Source organism: Diceros bicornis, chromosome 35 (genome assembly GCF_020826845.1).
Source record: "Diceros bicornis minor isolate mBicDic1 chromosome 35, mDicBic1.mat.cur, whole genome shotgun sequence".
Lineage (NCBI taxonomy): Eukaryota > Metazoa > Chordata > Mammalia > Perissodactyla > Rhinocerotidae > Diceros > Diceros bicornis.
In genome coordinates, this window is record NC_080774.1 from 23,204,264 (window position 1) to 23,230,696 (window position 26,433).

Genomic DNA, 26,433 nt, shown 5'->3' on the forward strand with positions numbered 1-26,433 from the left:
TTTTGGCTGGTGAATGATGTGACTGACAGCCCCTGCCACATTGCCTCGATGTCTAATTTGTCTTTTTGAATCAAATGGACATTTTCCATAAGTGAATCCTTTTCACTTGCCATGATCTACTTGGAATTCCTTGCCTTTGACCTAAAGTGAAACTTATTTTGTAACAGTTAAGTATTTTCTAGTTGCATATTTAACATGCTGTATGGTCAGAATATTCCCTGTATTCAACCTGGTGTCTTCTCATAATATTTGGTGTGACCACACAGATAGTAATTGGTTGACCTCTCTATTCTGAGACCCTTTCATGAACCTTGGAAAGTTAATTATCTAACTTTGTTAAAGTCCACCTCCCTCTCCATCCCCCACATCCCCTGCAGTGCAGTTTTGGAGCAGCCGGTATTTAAGGCATTGGACACACAGAAAGATATTAAGAGGGAAAAGTCCTAGCTTTCCAAGGTGGTCATGATCTAGGTAGAGAAACAGGACACACATGAAAAGATAACACAAAGGGGTCTATTATGTATCAAATGAGGGTGTGTTACTGTTGAGAGAGAAAGAGGAATCACTGTGCAGTGGGGTGAATGGGGCACCCCTGCCCCAATGCCTGCCCCTGGCTGTGAAGGCAGGTTTGTGTCCACAAATGCAGGGAAAGAACATTCCTGTCGGGCTGGCCCCGTGGCTTAGCAGTTAAGTGCGCGTGCTCCGCTACTGGCGGCCCGGGTTCGGATCCCGGGCGCGCACCAACGCACCGCTTCTCTGGCCATGCTGAGGCGGCGTCCCACATACAGCAACTAGAAGGATGTGCAACTGTGACATACAACTATCTGCTGGGGCTTTGGAGAAAAAAAAAAAGGAGGAGGATTGGCAATAGATGTTAGCTCAGAGCTGGTCTTCCTCAGCAAAAAGAGGAGGATTAGCATGGATGTTAGCTCAGGGCTGATCTTCCTCACAAAAAAAAAGAACATTCCTGTCAATGGATCGGTGGATGTGGCTCGAGCAAAGGCAGTGGATGGGAATCCTGTGGTTTGAGGAGGGAGAGGGGAGAGATGTGTTTGAATTGGTAGGTTCAGGCCAGATGTTGGAGGCCCTTGAAGGCCAGATTAAGAAGCTTGTATTCATCAGATGCAATGGAGAGCTTTGAGGTTTTTACCAGGAGAGTGATTTAAAGTGGTTGGCATGCAGAATGATTTGGACTGTTTGGGAGTGGGGATGGGGAGAGATTGGAAACAAGGAACCCAATTAGAAGACAGCCGCTTTGGGCCAGGTGTTACACTGAAACCTGAACTAGCCAGGGGCTGGGACAGAACTAGACAGGTATAAGGGTCTAGTGAATCCAAAGGCCTGGGCACTAGGAGGACGACGCCAGAGATCAGGGTCTTCTGTGATCAAGAATGAGCAGAAGACCTCCTAGGCCAAAGATTCAGGAGGTACCAAGGTCCAGAGCCAGTCCTCAGGCCCCGAGGCCAGCCAAGCAGGAGGCAGTTCTTGAGTCAACCTGGCCAGAGTTGGGCTCAGGAGGTCAGTACACTTTCCTGTGTCTGGTCCTGGTGCACAGTCAGAGTGTTACTTGTGTAAAACCATTGAGAACCCTGAACTGGTGTTTGAACACCTGGCTTCTAGGCTGAGCTCCTCTGTGTGACACTGGGCACGTCTGTTCTTTCCCCCAGGCCTCAGCTCTCCATCTGAAAAATGAGAGGGAAGAACTTGATTTCAAAGGCCCTCAGCTTTTTTTTTGGTGAGAAAGATTGGCCCTGAGCTAACATCTGTTTCCAACCTTCCTCTTTTTGCTTGAGGAAGATTGTCCCTGAGCTAACAGCTGTGCCAGTCTTCCTCTATTTTGTATGTGGGACGCTGCCACAGCACAGCTTGATGAGTGGTGTGTAGGTCCACGCCCGGGATCCGAACCTGCGAACCCTGGGCCGCTGAAACGGAGTGTGTGAACTTAACCACTATGTCACCTGGCTGGTCCCGGCCCTCAGCTTTAACATCCCATTTTAGGTGATCTGGGCAGAAGAAGCTCATTGCACAACTCCCTCCTTCATATTTCCTTCTTAGGTGGGAAGTCCTCTCAAAATTTGAGCATGTAGATGTGAGAGATATCTTGTAGAGGACGGGAAGAATACTGCTTAGGGAACAAGAGCTGGCGTCCTGATAGCAGGGCTTGGTTGGCCTGGGTAAAGCCCTGCCACTGCCACCTGCTCCCCTTGGACTTACCTCGCTAAACTTCAGTTGCCACATCTGTAAAATGAGGAGAATAATAGTATTTTTCTTAGAGGATTGTTTCAAGGCATGAATGAGATGGACCTTTACAGGCACTTAGCCCAGGGCCTGACCATAGTAAGCACTTGGTAAATATTAGCTTCTTATGTTATCATGAGTTGGGAGTGTGGGAACAAAGAGGAAGAGGCTCATGCTAGAGGCACTGTGAAATTTTCTCCTTTAATCATCTCCTTCATTTTCTTTGAACCTTCTTTGGGTTATCCATGCCTTTGTAATTGTAGACCCCGTAGACTATAATTAGTTTAAACGTAATGAGCTTTACCTTACCTCTTATTCCTGTTTAGGGATCTTCTTTTTTGTAAAGTGCTATATAATTGATCTCTATTTAGCTTAATGTCCACTGTGATAACAGGATTCTTTTCTGATTTCTTTCATAGTTGATTATTCTCCATTCTTTTCTCTCTAATGTATTGTTTTGAAATGTTTCTCTTTTCTTTGTTTTGAATGACTTGAGTTATTCGTGCTAGGTTTGCATTCTTGTCCCAGAACATTTTTGGTGCTTGTTTTTTTTTATTTCAGAAGTTAAAGCGTTTGAGGTCTTAAAAATCCAGAATTGAATTTTCTCAGAACTGCTAATCTTTTTAGCCAGCTAGTGATGAGGCTTCTCTGGTTTGTTACAGGATGATGTGTTCCATCCTCCTGTCTGTGCTTTGTCTGATTTAGATTCTAAATCCACATTTTAGTATATTTTTAGCATGTAAAAATTTATTACCAAACTAGTGCTGACTTGGGGGAAAAAAATCTTTAATCAAATCTTCAGTGACCAGTGCCGGGACTGAAGGTGCTCGTCCCAGTTCAGGAATCGCTCAGCACCACTAGGTGGGGTCGGAGCACATCGTTTCTAAAGGCGTCGTCAGGCCTTTTCCTCTTCCAACTCTCACTACGGTCCTTTTTCCTTCTTGCCGCATTTGGACCTAGCTTTGGAAAATTCACAGAAACTTTCGTTAGTGAGTTATGTTACTTATGGCTTTCCCCTCCACCTTGCCAGTTTTAGCCTCCAATTTTTAGTAGTTTTGATCATTTTATTTTCAGATAAAACTGAAGCCCAGAGAAATTACTAAACTTATCTGAACTGATCTATGGTTTTAAATCCACCAACAGTATATTTATCTAGCCTCCTACTCATATTGATTTGAGATGAAATCAGTCTCATAAATTTGTTAAAGTCTTCAACCCACAGTAGTTCTCATCCATCTGCAGATATTTTTACCAGTCCTACCCACGCATACTGTACCTTCCAATGTGTTCAAGTCAGTGTCCTTATCATTGATGACCGTGAAACTTAATCAAAAGATTGAGCTAGAAAGAGAATGTTTAAAATTTCTTTCTGGGCTAGGGTCTGGGTTCTACGTGAGCTGGTTTGCATGAGTGGATTATGTTTGAGTTTTGTTGTGCTGGGAGCTTTTTTGAAGGAATGCACTTTTAAATACAAATTACAATTTTTGCAATGTCCAGGGCATGATGAATTACTCGGTTTGGTGATACTTAGTCATGGATTGTTATTTCATAGTCTGCTAGTTTTACCTCACATTTAGACATGTGAAATTTAGCTTTGTATCTATCTGCACTGAATTTACTGTTGTTTCCCATTTGTAGCTCTCTGCAGAATTTTTATTCTCAGTATTTCAAACATTTGTCATCATTGATAATTGCTGAATGTCAATAGCGTGCTAGGTGCTAAAAAGCTTCTATTTTTCAGCAGCATTGTAATTACCATTTTTGTTACATTAGAGAGTTCATTGTCATACAGTCCCCTCTTGATTATTAGAAGTAAGGAACACGATAGCAATAGCAGAACCTGAGTAAAGGAAAAGAATGTAGAAAGCACACATAAATGAAATGTTAAGTGTCATTTACACTCCTGAAAATGATTTTAAGATGTGGAATGGGATGTTAAAGGATTAAAAGAAAATTATTATAGCAATGAAAAAAGTCCTACATGGTTTATGCAAAACTGTCTCAAGCTCTAGGCTCAGAGGGTGTTAAACGTGAAAGACCACTTGACGGTTATGGCAGCTGAGACCCAGAGAGGTTAAGTGACTTTGCCAACACAGCGGGTTTGGGTGTTTTATAGCTATTTGACAAGGCCATGATTGCTCTCATGTTGTGAGGCAAATTCCAAAGACAGCGATTGTCTTCTTTACTTTTGTGGGATTGTATTGCTTTTGTAGCACCACACTGTATTGTTTCTTTTTGCTTTGTCATCTGTCAGCCGACTTTGAAGCGCCTCGTCTTTTTTTCGGAGCATCATAAAATCTGGGCATTGCAAGAGGCATAAGAGATTGACAGGCGAAGAAACTGAGGCCCAGTTGAGCTGTGTGGCTCACCCGAGGTTTTGGCTTGTGTGTGGTAGAGGGGGGTAGTTTAGGACACAGGTCCCCTCTCTGGGTTCACTGCTGCTGCCGTGACCTCTCTCCACTTCAGTAGGAAACGTGCCAAAAGCTCCACACATAAGGAATGTATTCCCCTAAAAACCTGTAATTCGTTTTGTTTTGAAAGACTTATTGGAGTTTAAAAACCTCCATTTTGTGGCTTCCCAAGGTGCTATGATTTGTTTCTTACTAGACTCTTTTGTTCTGTGGAAATTTTTCTTGGTTGATTCTTTGAGATTTAGATTTCCTTGCCAAGGTATTTTTAGAGAGAGGAAATCACTATGTGTCACCGAAGGGGGAAAACATATACCTTAAGGCCCAATTATGCAATTAGAATTTTAATAAGGAGTGTAATAAATTCTTGCTGCATTGCAATCACTACTTAGAAGACTATTCTACTCGGAAGCCTCATCTAGTTATCATCATCATTATCATCAACATCATCAGCCAACCACAAGCGTTCATGGAGTGGCCACAGATTGTGCAGCACTGGCTTGGGTTCTGGGAGAATTAAAGGGTGTGTGTGTGTGTGTGTGTGTGTGTGTGTGTGTGTGTGTAGTAGCCCTTGGCTTCAAGGAGTTTGTGATCTGCAGAACTGGAGGACAGACAGGAATCTTGGGGAAAGACAGACACCTCATTTTTCCGTGTATGTAAAGTACATACTGACTCATGTACCTGGTATTGTATGGGGGAGGGGACAGCGGTGAGATAAAGGAATGGATCTTAGGAAGGTCTGGTTATGGATAAATGGAAGCACATAGGTTTGCTGAGTTGGGAGGGTGCAGACTGGATTGTAACAAGGAGGGCAGTTGGTTGAAGGAGAGAGGAAGTAATTGGTGGAGGGCCTTGAAACCAATAATTTAAATAGATTCGGCATACTAACAGACAATTGGAAGACTGGGAGAGAAAAATTATTTGCTGTGTTTGATAATGGCAGAACCTGACAGGGCAAGAAATTAAAGTTGGAATTTTTTTGCAAAGAAGAGGTTTCAGGTTTCTGAGATTTTCCCCAGAGTTAGATAAGGGATGTAGGGGTCATGATTGGTAGGGTAGAGAAATGAATCTCTTTTTTTGCTAAAATCCTGTTTCTATTTGGAGGATCCCCTTTTCCCTCATGTTGAGAAATAATGGCTGAGTAGGAGTGGTGCATCCTTTAACTGCAACCGGAAATGGCACGATAGTTTTGCAGTTTAAGTTCATGAGACACAAGAACCTGCTTCTGTGGTATGTTGATACCACACCCTGTATCGGGGAGTGTCGGTTTTATGCTGGCATTATTGCACTTTTTTATCATCTCTGATTAACCAGAATAGATTTTAATAGAACTCATTATTCACTTCACAGAAAAATCATTTTTATAACTCTTTCCATTGTGTTTATCTTGTAAATTGAAGTATTTGGTGTCTGTTGTTTCAAAATGGACAAATAAAAGTTGTACATCTGGTTTGGATCTGGTCCATTAGCATCTTAAATTCTCCAGTCTTCTATGAATCGGTTCTTGCAGGCCAGCCGTGACTGCAAAAGTCAGTTAGGGATAAATGTTGAAGGGGAAATCACAGTCGCCCTTGGTTTTCCATTTCTGAGATAACGGTAAGCACATGTCCTGAGCCTGGGGAGGCGCACTTCCTTCTGGTGCTCTCTCTGTAAGGGAGCTGACCTTTTGACAATTCTTATGGCAAATGCTAGGGCAGCTTGTGAGCTAATTAGAAGAAGCCCTGATAAGCAAATGCTGGTGGGTTCGTTGGTTGTCTTTCATCTTCTGTGGAGAGGCAGCCAGTCAAATAGCATTCCTTGTGTGGCTGATAATCTTGTCCCCCAGACCTCAGTGAAACAGAATGCTGCTTCTCTGGTAGCTTTTTCCAGGTTTGAGTCTTCTCTGTAAAGCCGGCTTTTCTCTGTGTGTTCTGATTCTTAGGCATTTCACATATGGCAGCCAAATTCCGTTCTCTTCCTTGAGGAAAGTTGTCTTTTTCTTAGCTGTGGCCTTTTCTCCTCATGTGGCTGGTTTCTTACTCACCCTACATGGTTGTATCAGCAAGTGAGAGAGATTCGATTGTCGATGGCTGCGTGGCCCAAAGAAAGCAGTGGGAGAAATGCACTGTGAAGACGGAAAGCGAAAAACAATCATAGTTTTAAGGTTATGAGCCTAAACTTGGCCAGTTGTAAGATGACTGTTGTGGACGTTATTCATAACACTTCCCTGGTTAATAGACCCCAATCAGCCCTGTAGGTTATTGGTGCCAGTGCCTCCCACCCAGAAAAGTGCTGCATTCCAGCTACGTTCCTGCTGTGGAGGGTAAGTGCTTAGTGCTATTTACTTAAAACATTCTAGGTTGATAAATTACAATCACTTCACTCTGGGTAAAGCTCATAAATTCAGCCCCTACAAAAAATAACAAGCTGACAGCACTTAGTCCTGTTTATAAAGTTCATACACATCTATCTTTGATACAGGCACAAGTGTATATCTGTGAAATAGCACTGCAGCCTGTAAAGTAATGGGAGAGCACAGCTACAAAGCAAGAAGCATCTTCCTTCCAGACTCACTGTCATTAGCCCCATGCTTGAAGGGCATCTTGAGGACGAGGCCTGCAGAGCAGGTGCTTACTCACTGTGGAGTCCAGATTTGTGCTCCTTTCTCTCTTTCTTCCCTCTCAAATCACCTTTCGCATTTCCTCCACCTTTTTCTGTCTGCAAAATGAGCCTCTGCATCTTAGCCTCCCTCTCCTCCACTAGGCTGAGATGAGGCAAGGAGCTATACTGGTGTCGGTGGAGCAGTTTGAACACTCGGGCCAGGTGGAAGGAGATGGGTTTAAATGGATGTTGAATCAGAACCAGGAGCTGTTCTGTTTTGGGCAGTCTATTCAGGAAAAATTACAAACCCTAACAAAAAGGTCTTTAAGTAATGTAAGTGCAAAGCCTGAAAGGCTTGTGTGTGATCAGGTGTCAGAAAAGGAAATATTGTAATTAAAAAAATAAACATGAGACTCATCTCACTGGTTGTGGCTTCTTAGAGACCTGGCAGGTATTGTTATGGGATGCATGACTGCTCAGAACCAGTGCCTGAGCAACCTGCTTCCTACCCAACTGTGGAGAGTCCGAACTGTTGCACGCATGGGGCTGAAGCTGCATATGCAGTGCTGCATTGAACATTCAGTACTGCAGATAGCATAATTATGCTGCTTGTCAGATCCTAGAAAAGTGCAAAGAACATTCCTTCGCTTTGCAACAGCTTGGACCCAAGCGGCAGACATGCTGTTCCCTCTGGCTGGCATGACCTTCCTTTCTTCAGCCCCTTCACCAGAGAGATCAACCACCGGCTGGCTTTCGAGACGTAGCTCAGGCAGCATCTCCTCAGTGAAGCCCCTCACCCCCCAGACCTCAGGCTCGAGTCATATTCCCACAGCACTCTGTTCTGTTAGCATTTGCCAGGTTGCGTTTGCGTTATCCATTTACCTGTCTTCCCTGTCAGACATGAACAGGGACAGTCTCTTGTCCTGAATTCATCATTTATCTCTTGTGCCAGGCACAATGACTAGAACGTAGTGGGTGCTCAATAAATGTTTTTCAAATGAGTGATAGCGTGGTTAGCTCGATGAGAATTGATGGTGCCCTTTCTGATCTGTCATCCATCATCCATGAAGTGAGACAGGACTGGAGGCTTTAAACAGGGCCACTTAAGAATATAAGGAGAAGAGGCAGGGTTAGAATGAATAATAACTACGCTTTATTGAGTATTTACTGTGGGCCAAGCGCTGTCTTAAGCTTTTTAAATATATTAATGCACTTAATCCTTGGATCAGTCTGCTAAGACAGGTTCTGTTTATTATCCCCATTGAGAAGCACAAGGAAGTTCAATAACTTGCCCAAGGTCACACAGTGACAGCACTGAGACTCTTACCTATGTTAGATAACCATTGCCTATCTATGCCTTTTAGACTGGTTCCTGGAAAGAATTACGCCCTAATGTCCTGAGGCATCCATCTTTGGGAAAAAGGAGAAAACAGTTACTCAGATAACTTTCTATGTTCTGTGCTTCACATGAGAGAGGTAGAGATGGACAGTTGACAAAGAATTGGTTTTAGATTCTAGTTTTGGTCCTTTTGGAAGCATAGCAGTATTCTCCAGTCTATTTGCCAGTTAAACTGAACTACTATACTTTCATTTCCTACAAGGACCATCTAAGCTTTTTTGCCTCTAGTCCTTTGCGTATGCCTCTGTCTGGAATATACTTCCCTGCTCACTCCTCCTTCCCCAAGCCTAGTCTTCGCTTGGCTCCTCTTCCCCACCTGGAGAGTCAGCGTAGATGCCATTTCCCACCCCTCCAAGATAGAGGGTCCATTCCTGTGGGTCTCTACAGCCCCTGGGTGTCGCCCTGTTGTGGTACTCACAAGTGTTGTAGTGCTGACAGTCACACCTGGAGTTGATTTTTACGTGTGGGATGAGGGAGGTGATTGTCTGTTCCTGATTCATGCCCTAGACCTGCTCTGTGAGAGCAGAGACTGTCTCTTTTTTCCCCCATTTATCCCCTGCACCTCGGGTGGTGCTTGGGCACAATGTCTGTTCATCAAACATTTGTAGAAGGATGAATGGGGGTTAATTTTGCTGTAAGTTTTAGAGCCTTGGGTTTTTGAAGGCGTCAGGTCATCCGTTGGATGGCCATCGTTTGCCGTGTCTTGTGTGTATATCCTTGGCTGGGCACTGTGGGGAACAGAGAGATGACTGATGTTGCTCTTCTTCTGAAGTGCCTACAATCTATGGAGATGTTCAGATGACTTCACAGCATCAGCACAGTGCGGTGGATCGCTGATGAAACTATAAAGATGAGCATGGTCACGAACCCACGAGTCAGCCATCACCAGGGAAGCCCCATTCACAGCCCAAGACCTCCCTTCACAGGGTGTCCTGAGAACCACCTGGAGCAACTGTGACCAATGGTTCTTTTCTGTAAAGAAGTAAAAAGCCAACTTACGAGGACTAAGCAAGCCTCATACCTTTGGGGAAGGGCATGTTGAAAAGTACAACCTCATGTAGGTAAACAACATGTTGGAGGTTAAGATTTAACCAAAAAGAAAAACTTCTTAATTACTTAAAGGTAGAACATTTTCTTTTATAAATAGAGCTAAGACTTTAAGTCATATGTATGGAGGTCATCTCTACCTGGTTTCCTCAGGCACCTTAACTTATCCTGTCTAAAGCTTAATTGCTCATCTATTCCCCTGAAACTTGCTACTTCTCCTGTATTCCATATCTATTTTAGTGGAACCACCTGGTGCTCAAGCCAGAGATGCGAGCAGCCCTCTTGATTCTTTCTCCTTCAGTCCCCACCGGCATTCAGGCACCAGTTCTGTGACTCTGCCTCTTTTCCATTTCTCAGGCTTTCTCTCCCTCCCACTGCCTTCATGAAGGCAGGAGTTCGCCTCCTTTCTGTCCTTCTTGATTTCCTCCAACCCATTCTCCATCCTTTTGTCAGGTAACATTCCAGAATGCAGATCTGATCCCATCACTCCTCTGCCAAGAGTCTTCAAAGACTCCGCGGCGAGCCACCTGGCCTGCATCACACCCCATTCCCACCAGGCCCCCTCCTGAGTTCAGGCTGTCTGTTTCAGCTCTACCAGATGACTTGCAGTTCACTGTAGATATCATGATTTTCTTTTTTTTTTAGACTTATTTCCTTCTCTCCTTCATCTAACTCTCACTTGTTCTCTAAAGCCCTTTCCGACCTGGGTCCTTGCTTGAGTCTCCTGTGGGGACCGTGCTGCCACCATTTTGTGTCCTCAGTGTATAACATTGCTTGGCATGTAGGATATGCTCTGTAACACTTGTTGAAAGAATAAAAGAGAGGTAGCAGAGGCTTTAATTCACATTGAGCTGTGAAGGAGCAATATCTGGCTCTTCCAAGAATGATTTTGTTTCAGGGTGGGAGAACAGTGTTATGACACCGGTTACTTGTGGAAAAGGTGGCTGGGGAGTGCTGATGGAGAGCAAGCTGAAAGGAATCCCGCAGAGCAGGAAAAGAGGCGCTTGAGGAACTGGGTGGGGGGATGCCTACCTTAGATCACCATGAAAAAGGCCACTGTGGGCTTTAGCAGGCTGCCAAAGAATCTGTGACTGAGTTTCCTTATTTGTACAGAAAGGGGATGGGTCTACAGTAGGTAAATTACTCAGGCTCATTTCCAACTCTGACACTACGATTCTTAGAGTCGAAGTTAAAAATCTAAGTAGGGCATTCTGAATCGGTGTGAGAATTTTTCCCCCTCCTCACTTTATCGCAAGCTCCATGAGAACAAAGACATTGTCTCTTTGCATTCAATAAATATCATTTTGCACTTTAAAAACAAAGAAGTGGAAAGGAATGTAGGAAAATTGCACTGATACAATATTATGTTTGAGAATTTAAACTCCCAAATCAGGAAATTCACTCATCATTCGCTTCGCAGCTTTCATTTACATGCACTGCACATCCCACTCGCAGACAGCCCCTTGATGCCAAAGCCCGGCCCGGCCATGGCCGTGAGTTATGGCAGATTGGGAATCGTTACCTTGATCTCCTTGGCCCTTGGGTGTTTAACTTCTCCAAGTTAATGTCTGTTCTTTAGTGTTACATTACCTTGTAGCAAGGTAGTCATTTATAATTTATATACTATGTACTGCCTTAAAATAGAGACAAGAGGATAATCAGCATGCTGAAGCTTCTAGTTTTCCAAAACAACATTTCTTTAGTGAAGTCTGCCTGTAGGAATTAAAACCTGCTGTGAATTAAAAAACCCTTTGTCCTATTGTCAGACTGGGAAATGGGAGTGCCAACAAGCATTATTAAGTCTTTTTTTTTTTTTTTTGTGAGGAAGATCAGCCCTGAGCTAACATCCATGCTAATCCTCCTCTTTTTGCTGAGGAAGACCTGCTCTGAGCTAACATCTATTGCCAGTCCTCCTCCTTTTTTTTTCCCCCAAAGCCCCAGTAGATAGTTGTATGTCATAGCTGCGCATCCTTCTAGTTGCTGTATGTGGGATGCGGCCTCAGCATGGCCGGAGAAGCGGTGCGCCAGTGCGCTCCCGGGATCCGAACCCAGGCCGCCAGCAGCGGAGCGCGCGCACTTAACCGCTAAGCCACAGGGCCGGCCCTATTAAGTCTTAAAAAAGGGGAAGGAGATCATCTTTTAAAATAAAACTTTTCGGGGCCGGCCCGGTGGTGCAAGTGGTTAAGTGCACGCACTCTGCTGCAGCGGCCCAGGGTTCGCTGGTTCGGATCCCGGCCACGCACCGACGTACTGCTTGGCAAGACATGCTGTGGCGGCGTCCCATATAAAGTGGAGAAAGATGGGCATGGATGTTAGCCCAGGGCCAGTCTTCCTCAGCAAAAAGAGGAGGATTGGCAGATGTTAGCTCAGGGCTGATCTTCTTCACAAAAAAAAGAAAAAAAAGTAAATAAAACTTGTCATTTTATTTTATTCTACTTAAAGTAATTTATAAAGACCTCAACCTTTGTAGTGTTCCAGGGGCCGCAGAGAACACTACAAAGTCACAGAGAGGGGACAGGGCAGAGGTAGAAGGACATATAGGAGAAGAGGCCGCAGTGAAGGACAAAGCCGATCCATATCCCAACCACTTGTCTGCTGCGGCTTTGGTGTCCTTCCATCTAGGTTGCTACTTTGCAATTTGACTTTGACTGTAAACACGGAGAAGGGATGGGCTTTGCTGTTGAACACCTCATAGAGAACACACTGTTCATTCACATATTTTAAAAATAGAAGGCCTACTTGAAAAATCCCCTGTAGAATCAGGTTTTAGCAAAAGCCAATCAGATATTAGAGGTCTAACTTATTTTTTTCCTTCTGGCTTTTATAACAAGTGTCTGAACCCTAAATTTTTTACCATTCCCTTTCATTATGCGTCTTCAGTGTGCCAGGACATTGGGTGGAGATTTCTAATGAGGGCAGGAGAAGGATGGATGCTTCTGCAGTCTAGTGGTCTTGCTGTTCCAGTCTCGGGCGACCTTGTCTTTGAATCCCAAGATTATTCTTATTATGACCACCATCTCTGTGATGTGTCTTATGTGTTCATTAACTGTACCCAGGTGTACATTTGAATGTCCACCTGATACTTAGGGCCGTTGGATTTGGGGGGCGAGCACCAGCTAAGAGGTAGTATGGGAGCATCCTGGGTGATTTAACTTGAAAACCACAAGGTGGCAACATTTACTAAGCTGGTGGGCATTTTCTTCCACTGTTAAGATGTTGAACTTGCTTTTCCAGCTACAAGATTGAATAGGTGAAGAAAGGGCTTAGCAGCCGTTGCTTCAGGTCCTTTTGGAAGTGAGGCTATAGGATAAGCACATTGCAGTGTATTGGTGTCTATTCGTCCCCTGGGTTTAGATACCTAGAGTTTGAAATTGCTCCATGTGACTGTGGGTGCGTCGCCGCCCCTTTGGCCTCAGTTGCTCATCGTGATAGGAGAGACCTGTAATTGGATTGACTGGTCTCTAATTGTTCTTTTTCTTCATGATTTATGACTTTGGTTCCAATTTCCTCCCCTATATTGCTTTTTAAAAAAACTTCTAGTAAACCCAGTCTTTAACTTTAAAAAAACACTAGCCTTTTATCAAAGGGCAGAGTCATGATTTAAAAAAAAAGTCAACGACAAAATCTCAAGGAAATTAATGTCCCTAGAAGCTAGCCATGTCCCTGGGTTAACTCAAGAAGCTAGACTCTCCTAAATGAGAGTGCTTATTTACTAGCTTTCCTAAATTAGCTTTGGGGATATTAAGATCTGTAAGGAACTGTCCAAGGGAGGTATTGTGTGTGCTTTGCAGTGATTAAGCCATTAAGCTCTAATTGGTATTTTCCCACTCATGATTTTGTGTAGGAAGCTTTAAAATTATTTAGGAATTCTGTGCTCGTCAGCTGTCTTAGTGTCATCCCCACATTTTGGAATCTGGGAGAAGGGAGCCCAGAGAAAAGGTTTTTGTGTGAGTGGATTATGACTTTTGCTCACAATATCCTTCCCTGTTGGTTTGTTATATTGCAGATGAAGTGGAAAGGGAAGGACCTATTTGATTTGGTGTGCCGGACCCTGGGGCTTCGGGAAACCTGGTTCTTTGGACTGCAGTACACAATCAAGGACACTGTGGCCTGGCTCAAAATGGACAAGAAGGTTGGGCTGGAACTGCATGAAACCAGTGGGGCTGATGTGTACTCTGGTTTGTCCCTGAGCACATGCCTAGCTTATTTCCTCATCGTGAGGCATTACGGGTACATCGTAGAGAATGGGGCAAGTCCTGAAGTAAGTCATGCAGAAAGTGGGTCCTGGAGATGCCACAGGCTTTCTGCCCCTCACAGGCTCTCCTAGGCAGGCAGATCCAACCAGAATTAAACAGCTGCCATCCCTGGCTTCTTCACTCATTGTCACCAGGCTGATTGCTTCTGGCTTTATGCTGTTCAGTCTATTGAACCACTAGTCAGGCTTTATGAATAAAAATTACTATTATGTTATCTTTTTTTTTCGATTTATGTCTTTGAAAGATTTTCTTGGGGCTCATGCTCTTTAGGGAATTTTTTTAAAGTCTTTTTGAGAAATACCATGGCCCAACTCAATTTAATCATTAATGATCTAAGGAATAAAGAGTGCCCTGGTCCCTATGGTGAAGAAAGAATGTCCATTTTGTCCTCAAGATTTTCTGGGGCTTCTGAGCATGGTAGACAAGTCTGGGATCCCGGCAGTTCTAATGTAGCTTAGAAATGGATATTGCCTAGGGGAACTGCCCTCTGCGTGGGTTCATATGTGCACACAGGGCACACTTACCTGTTTACCTGCTACCTAACCACGAAGAAAGTGGAGAGCAGGGCCATATGCTTTTGTCAGTGACTCCTAAAAGACCCCAGAATCTCAAAGTAAGTCAATATCTAATTCTTATCCCAAATGGTACCCCCTGCAGTTACTTACCTGATTTTATTTTCTACTACAGGGCGTGATAAACAGTGAAAGCCCCCTATCTTTTACCAGTTTGACTCTAAACTCAAGTGTTCAAAGTATGTTTACATATGTGCACAGTAATCTGAATCTTCATGTTGGAATCCCCGCTGGTTATAAATTTCATATGTTAATTCCCAATGATTGTGAACATCAAAGTGCCACGGTGTGCCAATGTTAGCCAGATTGTCTTAGATCAGGTTTATTTTGAATTTCTTGGGCACTGCCACCTGGAATTTGGGCAGGAGAATAGAGAGTTATCTATCAAAGACAGCAAAACTTTCTGTGTCTTTTTGTGATTCTCAGCAAAGTAAATTTTAAATCGTACCTGAGTGTTGGCCAAATGGATAGTAGATTGGGGGCATCAGGAGCCATGGAACCTGCTGCTCAAAGGAAATAAATTATGACACATGTTAATGGAGGCTTGTAGCCTGTCACATGGCATGTTTATGTCCTGAAATGAAATTCACTCTGGAGAGCAGATGGTTCAAGCTTTTTAGTGGGTGGATGAAATTGTTAGAAGATTAAAGGCAGTGTGGTTTACTGACTGTGCTCAAGTATTTTGTGGGGCATCTCTAGAGGTTCCTTGAAACAAAGGGTTGCCACGATGGACATGTTTCACTTCTGTTGCTCAGTTAATGTTTAGATGATTTCACAAAGATCCCAGTTCATCATCTCTAAGCTCCATGCTAATGTGGATCTAAATGTTGGGAGTCAGCGGCAAGAAAAAAGAATAAAGGAAGATTCCACTACTTCAGAAAATTAAAAAACCTTCAGCCTACCCTCAAGGGTAGTGTCCAAGACCTTTGAGTTATAAATTTCTAGTTTTTAACTATCTCTGTGGCCTTGAGAACAGTTGTTCCTTAATAATCTTAGCTCCATCAGCCCTCGGGGATATTGATTAATTGGGTTCAGAAACACCATGTGAAGTGAATGTTACCTCTTGTTATAGATGGCTTTGTGAAAGCTTCAAACTGAAGAATTACAAATTTTGGGAAATGGGATGAATTTAGAGGGGAAAAATATTTATATCCTCCCTGCAAAAGGTTCTTTGATGGTGGCATGGGAGGAAGAGGTGCCAATAGAGTTGTTTGTCTTTTGCTTTGCAATTCTGCAGGTGCTGGATCATGATGTTTCAAAGGAAGAGCCGGTCACCTTTCACTTCCTGGCCAAATTTTATCCTGAGAATGCCGAGGAGGAGCTGGTTCAAGAGATCACACAACATTTATTCTTCTTGCAGGTACAGCCGTCCATGCTACCCCTAACTCTGAGAGGTCTCACCCGGGTGCGGCTGCAGAGGCAGCCTGGAGGAAGCCCTCGGAGTTGACCACAAGTGCCTTCACATTGCGAAAATGTTTCACCTCTGGAAAGTCAGTCCCTTTGGTTCTGTAATGGAAAAACTTCAGAATAGAACTATACTTGAGGGATGAGAATTGGTGTCAGATGAAGTTGCACAAATGTGATGGTGCAAGAATGGATACAAGTAGCAGCCTAACTTGAAACCTCTTTGAAGGTGGATCCTGTTTTCTTCTCACTAACTTAAAAGTACTCAGTAATTGTAAAGGAAGTCTAAAGAGAGAATCTTATAAAGAGTAGTTCTTCCAGAAATTCAAAATCTGTTCTCTAAGGCAGGACTTCAGAACTCCGTTGACACTTGGTTAATTCCATGCATGTGGAACTTCACACATCGTGCTTCTTTGTCTGTAATTATCTTGTTTCTCCCTTACTCCCTCATTAGATTGTAAGCCCCTTAAAGGCAAGGCTCATTGAGTGCACAGTAGGCATTCCATAAGTAATTGCTCAACCGAATTGAAGAAATTAGGCGATCCACAATTATAGGTTCAAAGACAGCTAGTTGACCGTCTGGGGGCACAGTGAAGGGGGGTTTAGTGTGAGGATGAAAACCCTGTCGGTTTTGCCTGTGTTCTTAGTGCCTGAGCAGAGCACTTCCCCAGTTTCATAGTGACAGTGATTGGCGCTGGAGCTGCTTGTGTGACTCAAGGTGCCCACTGTCGGTAGCAGAAGAGATTGCAGCAGGGGCGTTAATGACATGATTCCCCAGAAGTAGACATATAGTCTGTCACGTAGTCCTCCTATGATTAGTTTGAGCCTCAGATTATTGTGTTTAGTAAATATTAAGGCAAATGTAATAAAGCCCCCCAAATAATTTCTTTTACAAAGAAAATTTACAAAAAATGTGTGTGGGTGTGTGTGTATATACACACACGTGCATACATACGTATACATACATATATACATATTCTTACACCCCTAACATTTTCTGGTCAAAGGGAATCCCTTTCAGTTTTTCTGTAGTGTGACTTTTTTTTTCTTGAAAAGAAACCAAGTGATTAGGAAGTTGCGCTGCTTCAAATGAAACCATTTGATTTCCCAGGCCCCAGAATGTCCTAGCATTATAGAGATGGGTTTCTTGTAAGTACCTGGAAGCAGTGCCCATCCCTCATAAGACTTTGGCTTAATTTTCCCTCATACTGAAATATTGGAGCGTTTTCGTGGCTGAGCAATGCAAAATTTACTACTTTTATGAATCTGGTGACTGTTGACATCTGTGAAAAGAGAGTTGGCTTTCCTGCTATGTTTACTTCAGTGAGCCCCCACTTCACAAGGCTCTCTTGCCTGTATGTCTGAAATGTCACACCCCGCACCGTTCTAAGAAATTAAATGCAATGACATGTTAATTCAACATTATGGCTTAAGAATTATATTTCCTGGACCTCACGTGTACTTAAAAGTTTAATCGATCAAACTTTATTGCTTCCTTTTCCCTTAGAGCAAGCATATTGAAAGTAATGGTTTTTTTCTACAGTCATAACTCAGTGGCCTTGCTGACTTGTTGTCTTGTGTTAAGACTTGAAAGTAGACTGCATTTCCTCTAGTGCTGCGTGTACTCAGCAGGGGCCAAGGCTGCAATCACCACCAGAGTTGCTCCTGACACTTCTCGAGTTCACAGCTCTGTTCTGTCACAGTCCAGATGTCAGTCTCTGGTTTAACCATGAAGATTGTTTTTCCTCTTCAGCATCTGATCATGAACAGAAGAGATAAGGGTTTTTTATGCATAGTCATCTTACCAGGAACTTCCCAGTGACTGAACTCCCAACCTGTCTGCAGCAGTAAAAAAATTGTACCCTGTGTCAGAAAATGATTAACAGGCTGGTTTGGCAGCCCTCATTAGAACACCCTGCAGCCATCTGCTGTGACCAGCCTGCACAGCTCACTTCCACGCACACGGTGTCATGTCTCCCTTGTTGCCCCTTTCAGGTAAAGAAGCAGATTCTAGATGAGAAGATCTACTGCCCTCCCGAGGCTTCTGTGCTCCTGGCTTCCTATGCTGTCCAGGCCAAGGTAGGCTCAAAGAAGAAAAATGCATTCTTCCTGGGCATTAAATACATGTCACGGGATTGCTCCAGTCGTCTGTTTCTTTGAATTTTCCAGGCTGCAGAGAGATTTTCACCAGAAAGTGAGATGTTGTGGGACTTGTGGACTGGCGGAACCACTATCACTGTCCCAGATTCTGTATAATCTTGTGTGAGAGAGTGTGTGTGTATGTGTGTATACAAATGATAAGTGTACAGCTTGATGAATTTTCTGTGTAATCTCGTTGTGCACATGTGGTTAATACATTCACTGGACCAACCTCTTTTCTTATTAATCAGGAAAAATGAACTTATGGTCTTCAGTTTTGGCGAGACATGGCCTTTAGGTCAGAAAGGCCCAGTCCTCATTCCAAACTCATCTTCTGAGGACCAGCAGGCCCTTGTGTGGGGACCACGCCACACCCTAGAGAATACTCCGCTTCATTCATCCCTGATGAGTGTGCTAGCTGTGCTGACGGCTGGGCACTGCAGGCTCTTTTGCCCACTGAGCCCAGTTGAGCTGTCTGGTGAGCTGAAAGTCATGCACAGGGAAATCACTGCGGATTGGCAGTGGTGGAGAGGGAGACCACTGGTCTTGTGTTTTTGTCTTCTGTGTTCTTAGAAGACCAACTACAGAGACAGCCCAGGGTGCTTCATGTCCCTCAGAGATCCCACTTCGATCACATACCGCCTTCTCTTGGTCCCTCTGCTTCCTCCCTTTCACTGCAGCATAAGAAGATGTCCTCAGACTTGAGACATCTTCATTACTGTAGTTATTTTTCATAATCTTTTCAGTTATTATTTTCCTTTTTAATTAAAGGTGTCCATAAAGCCATTTCCCTGTAGTGTTATAAAAATTAATAAGATACTCCCACTTTTTTTGGTAGCTTAATACATGTTCAGATCAAAGCCAGGAAGTAATTGGCCTGTCGTTTGGAGAGAAAAAAAAAGTCCATTCATGCTGATCAGACTAACAGAAGCACCAGAATCAATTTAATCATTTGATGACTCGTCTAATATTTGCTCAGTATACACCAGGCCTGGGGAGGGGGTTGTTGACTCTGTCACAGATACAGACACTAAAGTGAGTATCCGCTGTCAGCAGTTTGCCCAAGGTCACCCGGCCAGTCTTGGGTAAAGCTAAGGGCAGAATTCATGGCTTTAGGATTGAATTTTGTGCCTCCCCTTTTCCACTGCGCAGAAAAATGAGTAATTGAGAAAACAGAAAATGGGCCTTGATTCAGCTAAAGCATATGCTTCCTTTTATGCTTTGATTAAGAATATTAATAACAGGAAAAACGTGTCCTTTCAATCAGTATCGCCCTGACAGTGATGAAGCAGTCGTTGTCACTTTCATTAAATCCGAGCCCTTCCTGGCCCAGAACCGAGTTGCTTTTTAGCAGCTTTCTCCCCAGCTGAGAGGAGACCCAGGCTCTCAAGGACACTGCCTCTCTTTGAAGGGCTTCAGTCTCAAAGGCTACATTTTCTTTGCGTGGATTTTGCGCCACAAATTCAAAGGCCACTTGTGGAAAAAAATAACTTTTCAGGGAACAAGCAGATGTTTGCTTAAACGGATTTCACTGTAGGAAAGCCCTACTAATTTGGATCCTACTAATTTAGAGATGAAAGTGATTCACAGACAGCATATGTGGTTCATATGGAGGAGGATGTTCTAACTGTTTTTTCCGGTGTAAATTTCCAGGATCTTACAAATAAAGGTAATCTATGGCTTCAAGTCTGCATTTGGGAAACTAAGGATTATTAGAACATGTTTCTAGTTTCTAGGTTAATATTAAAAGGATATCTCTGATTACAATATTAATAAGATCTTACATGCCTGTAGTTTTTTACTGTTTTGCAAAGCTCATGTATGATTATTTTGTGCAATACTCGGTGTAGTCTGTTCCGTAAGCCAAGGCTTGAGAGTATATGCCTGTTTTGCAGATGAAGAATTTAAGGCTCAGAAAGGATTGGTAATTTGTCTGTGGTCACAATACTCTATGTTAATTCTTTTGTGGAATTTTGTAGCTACCTCTTGATGTACGGGACTTGAAGCAGAACGGAACTGGAGAGCAGAGTGGGAATGAGAACCTAGGGTCTGGTCGCCTAACCCAGCACTTTGCTCTTGCCGCTCGCTGTCCAGCGGGTGAGGGAGGTCTGTGGGTAGCACGCATGGCCTCTTACTAAATTCCAGATTCATTTAATGAATGAATGGCCATGTTAATCAGACTTTTCAGTAAATCATACTGGTTCCTTCCATCATATTCAGTTTGTTTTCTTCCACAACCTTTCTGAAACAGAAAGGAACTTTAGAAGTGTGGAGGGGAAAGCGAATTGAGTTCATTAACACATGGAATGTAATTATGCACAAGTGTATTCATTACAGGATTTCAGCTGTTTGAATGATACAGACACAGTTAATTCCAAAGCATAAAGAAACAATTACCCTCGAAGTATAAATACAAATATTAATCACATGGTTCAGTTAACAAGAACCATATTTCTTGGTTGGAGTTTAAGTAATGTTTGAATCAAAAGTATGGACTGGGGTTTTTTTTTTGTCCAGTCACATGACATGCCAAACCATCTTGCAATATTTTAAGGCACCTGTTGGATTTTATATTGACAATTTGGTGTTTGAAATGTATTCTTATTAAAAATGACTGTGGGGGGGCCGGCCCCGTGGCTTAGCGGTTAAGTGCCCGCGCACCACTACTGGCGGCTCGGATTCTGATCCTGGGCGCGCACCGACACACCGCTTCTCCGGCCATGCTGAGGCGGCATCCCACATACAGCAACTAGGAGGATGTGCAGCAATGACATACAACTATCTACTGGGGCTTTGGGGAAAAAAAGGAGGAGGATTGGCAATAGATGTTAGCTCAGGGCTGGTCTTCCTCAGCAAAAACAGGAAGATTGGCATGGATGTTAGCTCAGGACTGATCTTCCTCACAAAAAAAAAAAAAAGACTTTGGGAGAGAATGGCTTGTAATTTACCAATCTTGCTGTGCTGGCCAGCAAACTTGTAGTGTTCAGAGAGAGAAAAGAATAGTGGGCGAGAGAGGCTTAGTGCTTCTCAGTACTGTTTGATGCAAATTAGGGACAGAGTGTCAAAAGGCAATTTAGTTACGAAGTTGGATATATGTACCGCAGAGGTAGAGAGTGGCAAAAGTTGAGGCTGAAGAGGTCTGCAGAGGACCAGATCATAAAGGATCTTAACTTTATGCTGTGGGTGATGCAGAGCCAGTGAAGGGTTTGTATTTTAGACAGATCCTTTTGTGGCTGTGTGAAGGACAGATTGGAGTAAGATGAGTTTGGAAATAGGGAGACCTGTTAGAAGGCTGTGATGGTCATCCTGGTGAGAGACTATGAGTTTCATGCCTCAGGCAGTGGTCAGTTAGATGGGAAGACACTGACTTAAAAATATCCAGGAGGCTAAAGTTGATATAAATGGTGCTGTACTCTGCATATGCCCCCCCCCCTTTTTGGGTTATCCTTTTACAAATTGATATTTTTTCTCAGTCAACATCAATTTTGAGATGTATCATGTTGTATGTGTAGATGTAGCTCATTGATTCTAACTGCTGTATGGTAGCTATTGATGAATAAACCCAATTTATCCATCCCCCTTCTGAGAGAGAGAGAGGTTTAGTTTCTACTTTTTCCTTATTATAAACTGAGCTTTACTGAAAATCCATTTGTATGATTCCTTGTGTACATGTGCAAAAAGCTTTTTCCCCTTAAGGTAGATTTCTAGAAGTAGAATTGCAGATATATCCCTGAATATAAAGAACTCTTAAGTTTATAAGAAAAAGACAGGAGAAAAATGGTGCAAAGGGTACTAACAACAAGCACTTTATAGAAGAGAAAACAAGAATGGTCAGTAAATACAAAAAGATGCTCAATCTCACTAGTAATCAAGAAAAAGAAAAGTTATAGCAACAATAAGGTAACATTTCAAACCCACAAGATTGACAGGGATTAGTGAATCGGATGGGAGCACTGTTTGAGCTCATTTACTTGCTGGAAGGGACTGTGAGTTGGCGTAACCTCTGGGGAGTGATGGGTGTGGTAGGGGCCAGTCAGGTAAGGAGACACAATCCCTGAGTCCCTGAAATTCCACTTCTGGGTGGCTACTCCAGAGGAACCCCTGCACAACACGCCCTTTTCACTTGAAACTGTCAGATAGACCCACCTCATCTTTTTAAACTACTGAACAGTATTTCATAGAAAGGAGGGATTGTGGTTATTTAAATACCTCTTTATTGGTAGATATTCAGGTTTGTTTTTCTTTCTGTTATTTTTCTAGAATTTAAATGGATGCAGTGACCATCCTTGAATATGCCTGTTTGGGCATATGTGAACAGTATTTCTCTATGATAGATACCAAGAAATGGCATAAATGGATTGAAGGATAAGAACATTTAAAATTTAAATAATGCTAAGTGAAAGAAGTCAGACACAAAAGACCGCATATTGTGTGATTCCATTTATGTGGAATGTCCGGAATAGGCAAATCCATAGACACAGAAAGTAGATTTAGTGGTTGCTAGGGGATGGATGGAGGAGGAAATTAGGAGTTACTGCTAATGTGTATGGGATTTCTTTTTGGAGTGATGGAAGTATTCTGGAATTAGGTAGTGATATACTAAAGTATACTTAGTATACTGAGTATACTAAAAACCACTGAAGTATATGTTTATTTATTTATTTTTAAATTTTGTTTATTTATTTAGCGTGTGTGTGTGAGGAAGATCAGCCCTCAACTAATATCCATGCCAATCCTCCTCTTTTTTGCTGAGGAAGACTGGCCCTGAGCTAATATCCGTGCCCATCTTCCTCCACTTTATATGGGACGCCACCACAGCATGGCCTGGCAAGCGGTGTGTCGGTGGGCGCCCGGGATCCGAACCTGGGGTGCCAGCAGCGGAGCGTGCACACTTAACCGCTACGCCACAGGGCCAGCCCCCTGAGATATATGTTTAAAGTGGTGAATTTTATGTATGTAAATTTTATCTAAATAAAAAAAATTAAATAGATATGACCAAATTGCCCTCCAAAAGTGTCATCCTAATTTAACTTCTAAGAATAGTGTATGAGAATACCTGTTTTTCCACATCTTCGTCAACAGTGGATGCTATCAGTCTTTTAAATTTTTGCTAATCTGACAGAAAAATAGATTTTTAAAAGTTTTCATTTCCTTGATTACCATTGGGGCTGAGCATCTTTTCTTAGATTTACTAGCCATTTGGATTTCTTTGCTCTGGGAATCAGGTGTTTACAACTTGCTCATTTTTCTACTATATTGTTATCTTTTTCTAATTAATTTATAGGAGCTTTGAATATTATGAATATTAACCTTTTATCTATTTTTTACATGTCAGACTTGTCAATATTTTTCTTTTTTTGGGTGTGTGTGAGGAAGGTCAGCCCTGAGCTAACATCCATGCTAATCCTCCTCTTTTTGCTGAGGAAGACCGGCTCTGCGCTAACATCTATTGCCAATCCTCCTTCTTTTTTTTTTTCCCCAAAGCCCCAGTAGATAGTTGTATGTCATAGTTGCACATCATTCTAGTTGCTGTATGTGGGACGCGGCCTCAGCATGGCCGGAGAAGCGGTGCGTTGGTGGGCACCCGGGATCCAAACCCGGGCCGCCAGTAGCGGAGCGCGCGCACTTAACCGCTGAGCCACGGGGCCGGCCCCTGTCAATTTTTTTCTTTTTATATTTTGGGTGACTTTTAGAATAGCTTCACCCACCTTTATTATACACATGTTCTGCTATATTTTGTTATGCTATTTTTATGGATTTTCATTCACAGGTTTAAGTCTTTAATCCATCTGGAATTTAGTGACTGGTATGTGGTAGGGATCTAACTATTTATTCTATATATGTATTGATCAAATATTAATGTTTTGTGAAATCCTATTCAGAGCATTTGGTCTAATTTTCCATATGTATAGGCAGAGGAAAGTATTTAATATCCAGAAGGAGCCTCTGTTTAACCTAAGAATTGACTCCAAGAGTTTTCTAAGTGGTGAACTTCCTCCTTGAATTTAAATTCAATTGGTTTATATCAGGGGTGGGTCCAGGTTTTGTGGGGCCTGAAGTTTATATAACTTAGGGGGTTCTTTTTAACGCAAGAAGACCAAATTATGAATATAAATTAAGTACTGGCCCATGCAGGTGCAGAGACCTGAAACCCAGGCTTCATTAGTTTCACAGTAGATCCACTCCCTGGTTATATTATGAGAATGCATCTGTACATAAAAGGATGCGAACAGCCGTCTCCATTTATGGAGTGGTCTGACTTGCTCGTATATTCACCAACTGCCACAACTGAAGGATTTTCTTCTTCTTTTCTTTTTTAAAGAGACATTTAAGTGCAGACATATACATCAAGGTGGCTTTTATGTTGTAAGTGGAGTTAGTCCAGTGGAGAAGTGCTTTCAGCAGGGTCTTTGCTGCCTCTGCATTGCTCAGATGTAACGTATTTGATCAGTGGAGTAGCTGGGAGCTCAGTGTGATAATGTGGATCATTAATTTTGCAAGCTTTTGGAACCTGAATTTACAACTTTAACTTTGCATATCTGCCTACCTTTGCGTTAGTTTGGTCAGCACTGTAGAAAGGTTTGCAAATGCAACTAACAGGGCTTTCTTTAGCAGCCTACCCCTTCAAAAATCAGAGAAGCAAACAGTGACAAGTGTCATTATAAATAATGCAGAGGGTAACAATAATGCTTGACATTCACTATGAGCCAGGCTTTATGCAAAATGCTTACCTGGATTGTCTCACTCCACACTCATCACCCGCTATGAGGCAGGCACTGTTGTGACCCTTGCTTTCCAAATGAAGAAGCTGAGGTTTAGAGAGAGGGTGCCTTACTCAAGGCTTCAGGGGATATTCCAGAGCCCCCCACTCCTTTCAAAATCCTCTAAGACCAATGCTCTGATTTGACAAATCAGAAAACAGACTGAGAGAGGTGACACGACCTGAGTTTTTGTCTTTTGACATCAGGTTGTATTGAGTGCTCTGTGTCAAGCATAGTTTTTTAAATTTTATGGGTATTATTTAATTTAATCTCCACAAGAGTCCTATAAGATGAATACTGTTATTATCCCCATTTTACAGCTGAGAAAACTGAGACAAAAATTTTCAGGGTTGTAGCTAATAAGTGAAAGAGCTGGGACTGAACCTTAAGCAGCTGGCCTCCAGAGCCAGGCTTCTCCCTATGCTCTGCAGCTGCCTCCGAGAGAGCACCGTCAAAGCTCAGACCAGTTGCTACCTTATTGCATCCCCTGGCCTTTCAGAGATCAGGAGAAACCAGCTCCTTCAAGTTAGACAGGGTTACAAAAACTGTGGCATATTTTAAATGTTTAAATTTGACTAATTCCTTTAATGCTCAAAAAACAGTACAATATAATTCTGCTATCCACAAGATAATTATGAGATTCATAAAAAATATCAATTCATGAGGCATGGTGGTATGGGAATAAGACATGATGTCAAGTTTATGATGAACATCTCCTTTCGGTCCCATGAGTGTCTGTTGGAAAACACACCAGAAATCTAACTTGAGGCTCTTTGGAAATGAGAGAGTGGGCCATGTCCTGACCCGATTTGGTGGTACATAGAGCCAGTAGCCTTGTGCATGACCGTTCTTTTGTTTTTTCAATGTTAGTAGCTAAAAGAATAAATGTTTATAGAAGATTATACCAAAATACTGAGCTTTGATCAAAAGAAAAGCCCCTGGATTCTAATTGACAAGAGATAGGCTTTGATTTTATGTTCTATATGTCTTATGGTTAGTTTCTTTTAAAAAATTCCATCATTTTTGATTATTTCCTGGTCAGATGTAAGTATTTCCTGGTCAGATGTAAGTTTTCTAGGAAAGAAAGGGGTAATTTTTCTTAAATCATAAAATAAATTTCCAAATTATTGTCCCTGAATGAACGCATTAAAATGCAGGGCCCATTTCTGGTCCCATTGGTGACTTGCTCTGTGGCTTTAGGAAAATCAGTTAACCTTTTACTCGTTTCCTTGTCTGTACAATAGGAATGACAATGTTGGCATCCGATTTTTCCAAAGCATTTTTCAGAGCCTTGAATGAAAGGTATTAAAAATATTATCTGCATTATTCCCAGCTCCCACCTAGCAGTTAGCTCCAATTACCAGCCACTTAGAAACATTTGTAGGTAGGACTCTTATCACACGTTGCTAATCACAACTTTCACCGTTGTGTGTGTTGTTTCATTTCAAAAGCTAATGTTTTGGTAGTGACTGCTTTCTTTGAGAGTTAGAAAACTCAGCCACATTTCTATACAAATGTCAAAGTCTTATTAGCGTATCACCCATCCATCACTTAGGAGATTATGCAACTCTGTTCATAGATGTAATCAGCTTTGTATTTTCATTCAAGGATAACAAACTAGCAAGGTTG

At 42.5% G+C, this 26,433-nt stretch overlaps 1 protein-coding gene across 6 annotated transcripts in view; it reads left to right on the forward strand.

Moving 5' to 3' along the window:
- Positions 1-26,433, forward strand: part of NF2 (NF2, moesin-ezrin-radixin like (MERLIN) tumor suppressor) — a 78,861-nt gene that overhangs the window by 12,414 nt on the left and 40,014 nt on the right. For all 6 annotated transcript variants that reach the window (XM_058531739.1, XM_058531743.1, XM_058531742.1 and 3 more), the window contains exons 2-4: positions 13,679-13,804; positions 15,738-15,860; positions 17,900-17,983. In XM_058531739.1, the coding sequence (XP_058387722.1) occupies positions 13,679-13,804; positions 15,738-15,860; positions 17,900-17,983 (333 nt within the window). The remainder of the gene's footprint in view (positions 1-13,678; positions 13,805-15,737; positions 15,861-17,899; positions 17,984-26,433) is intronic.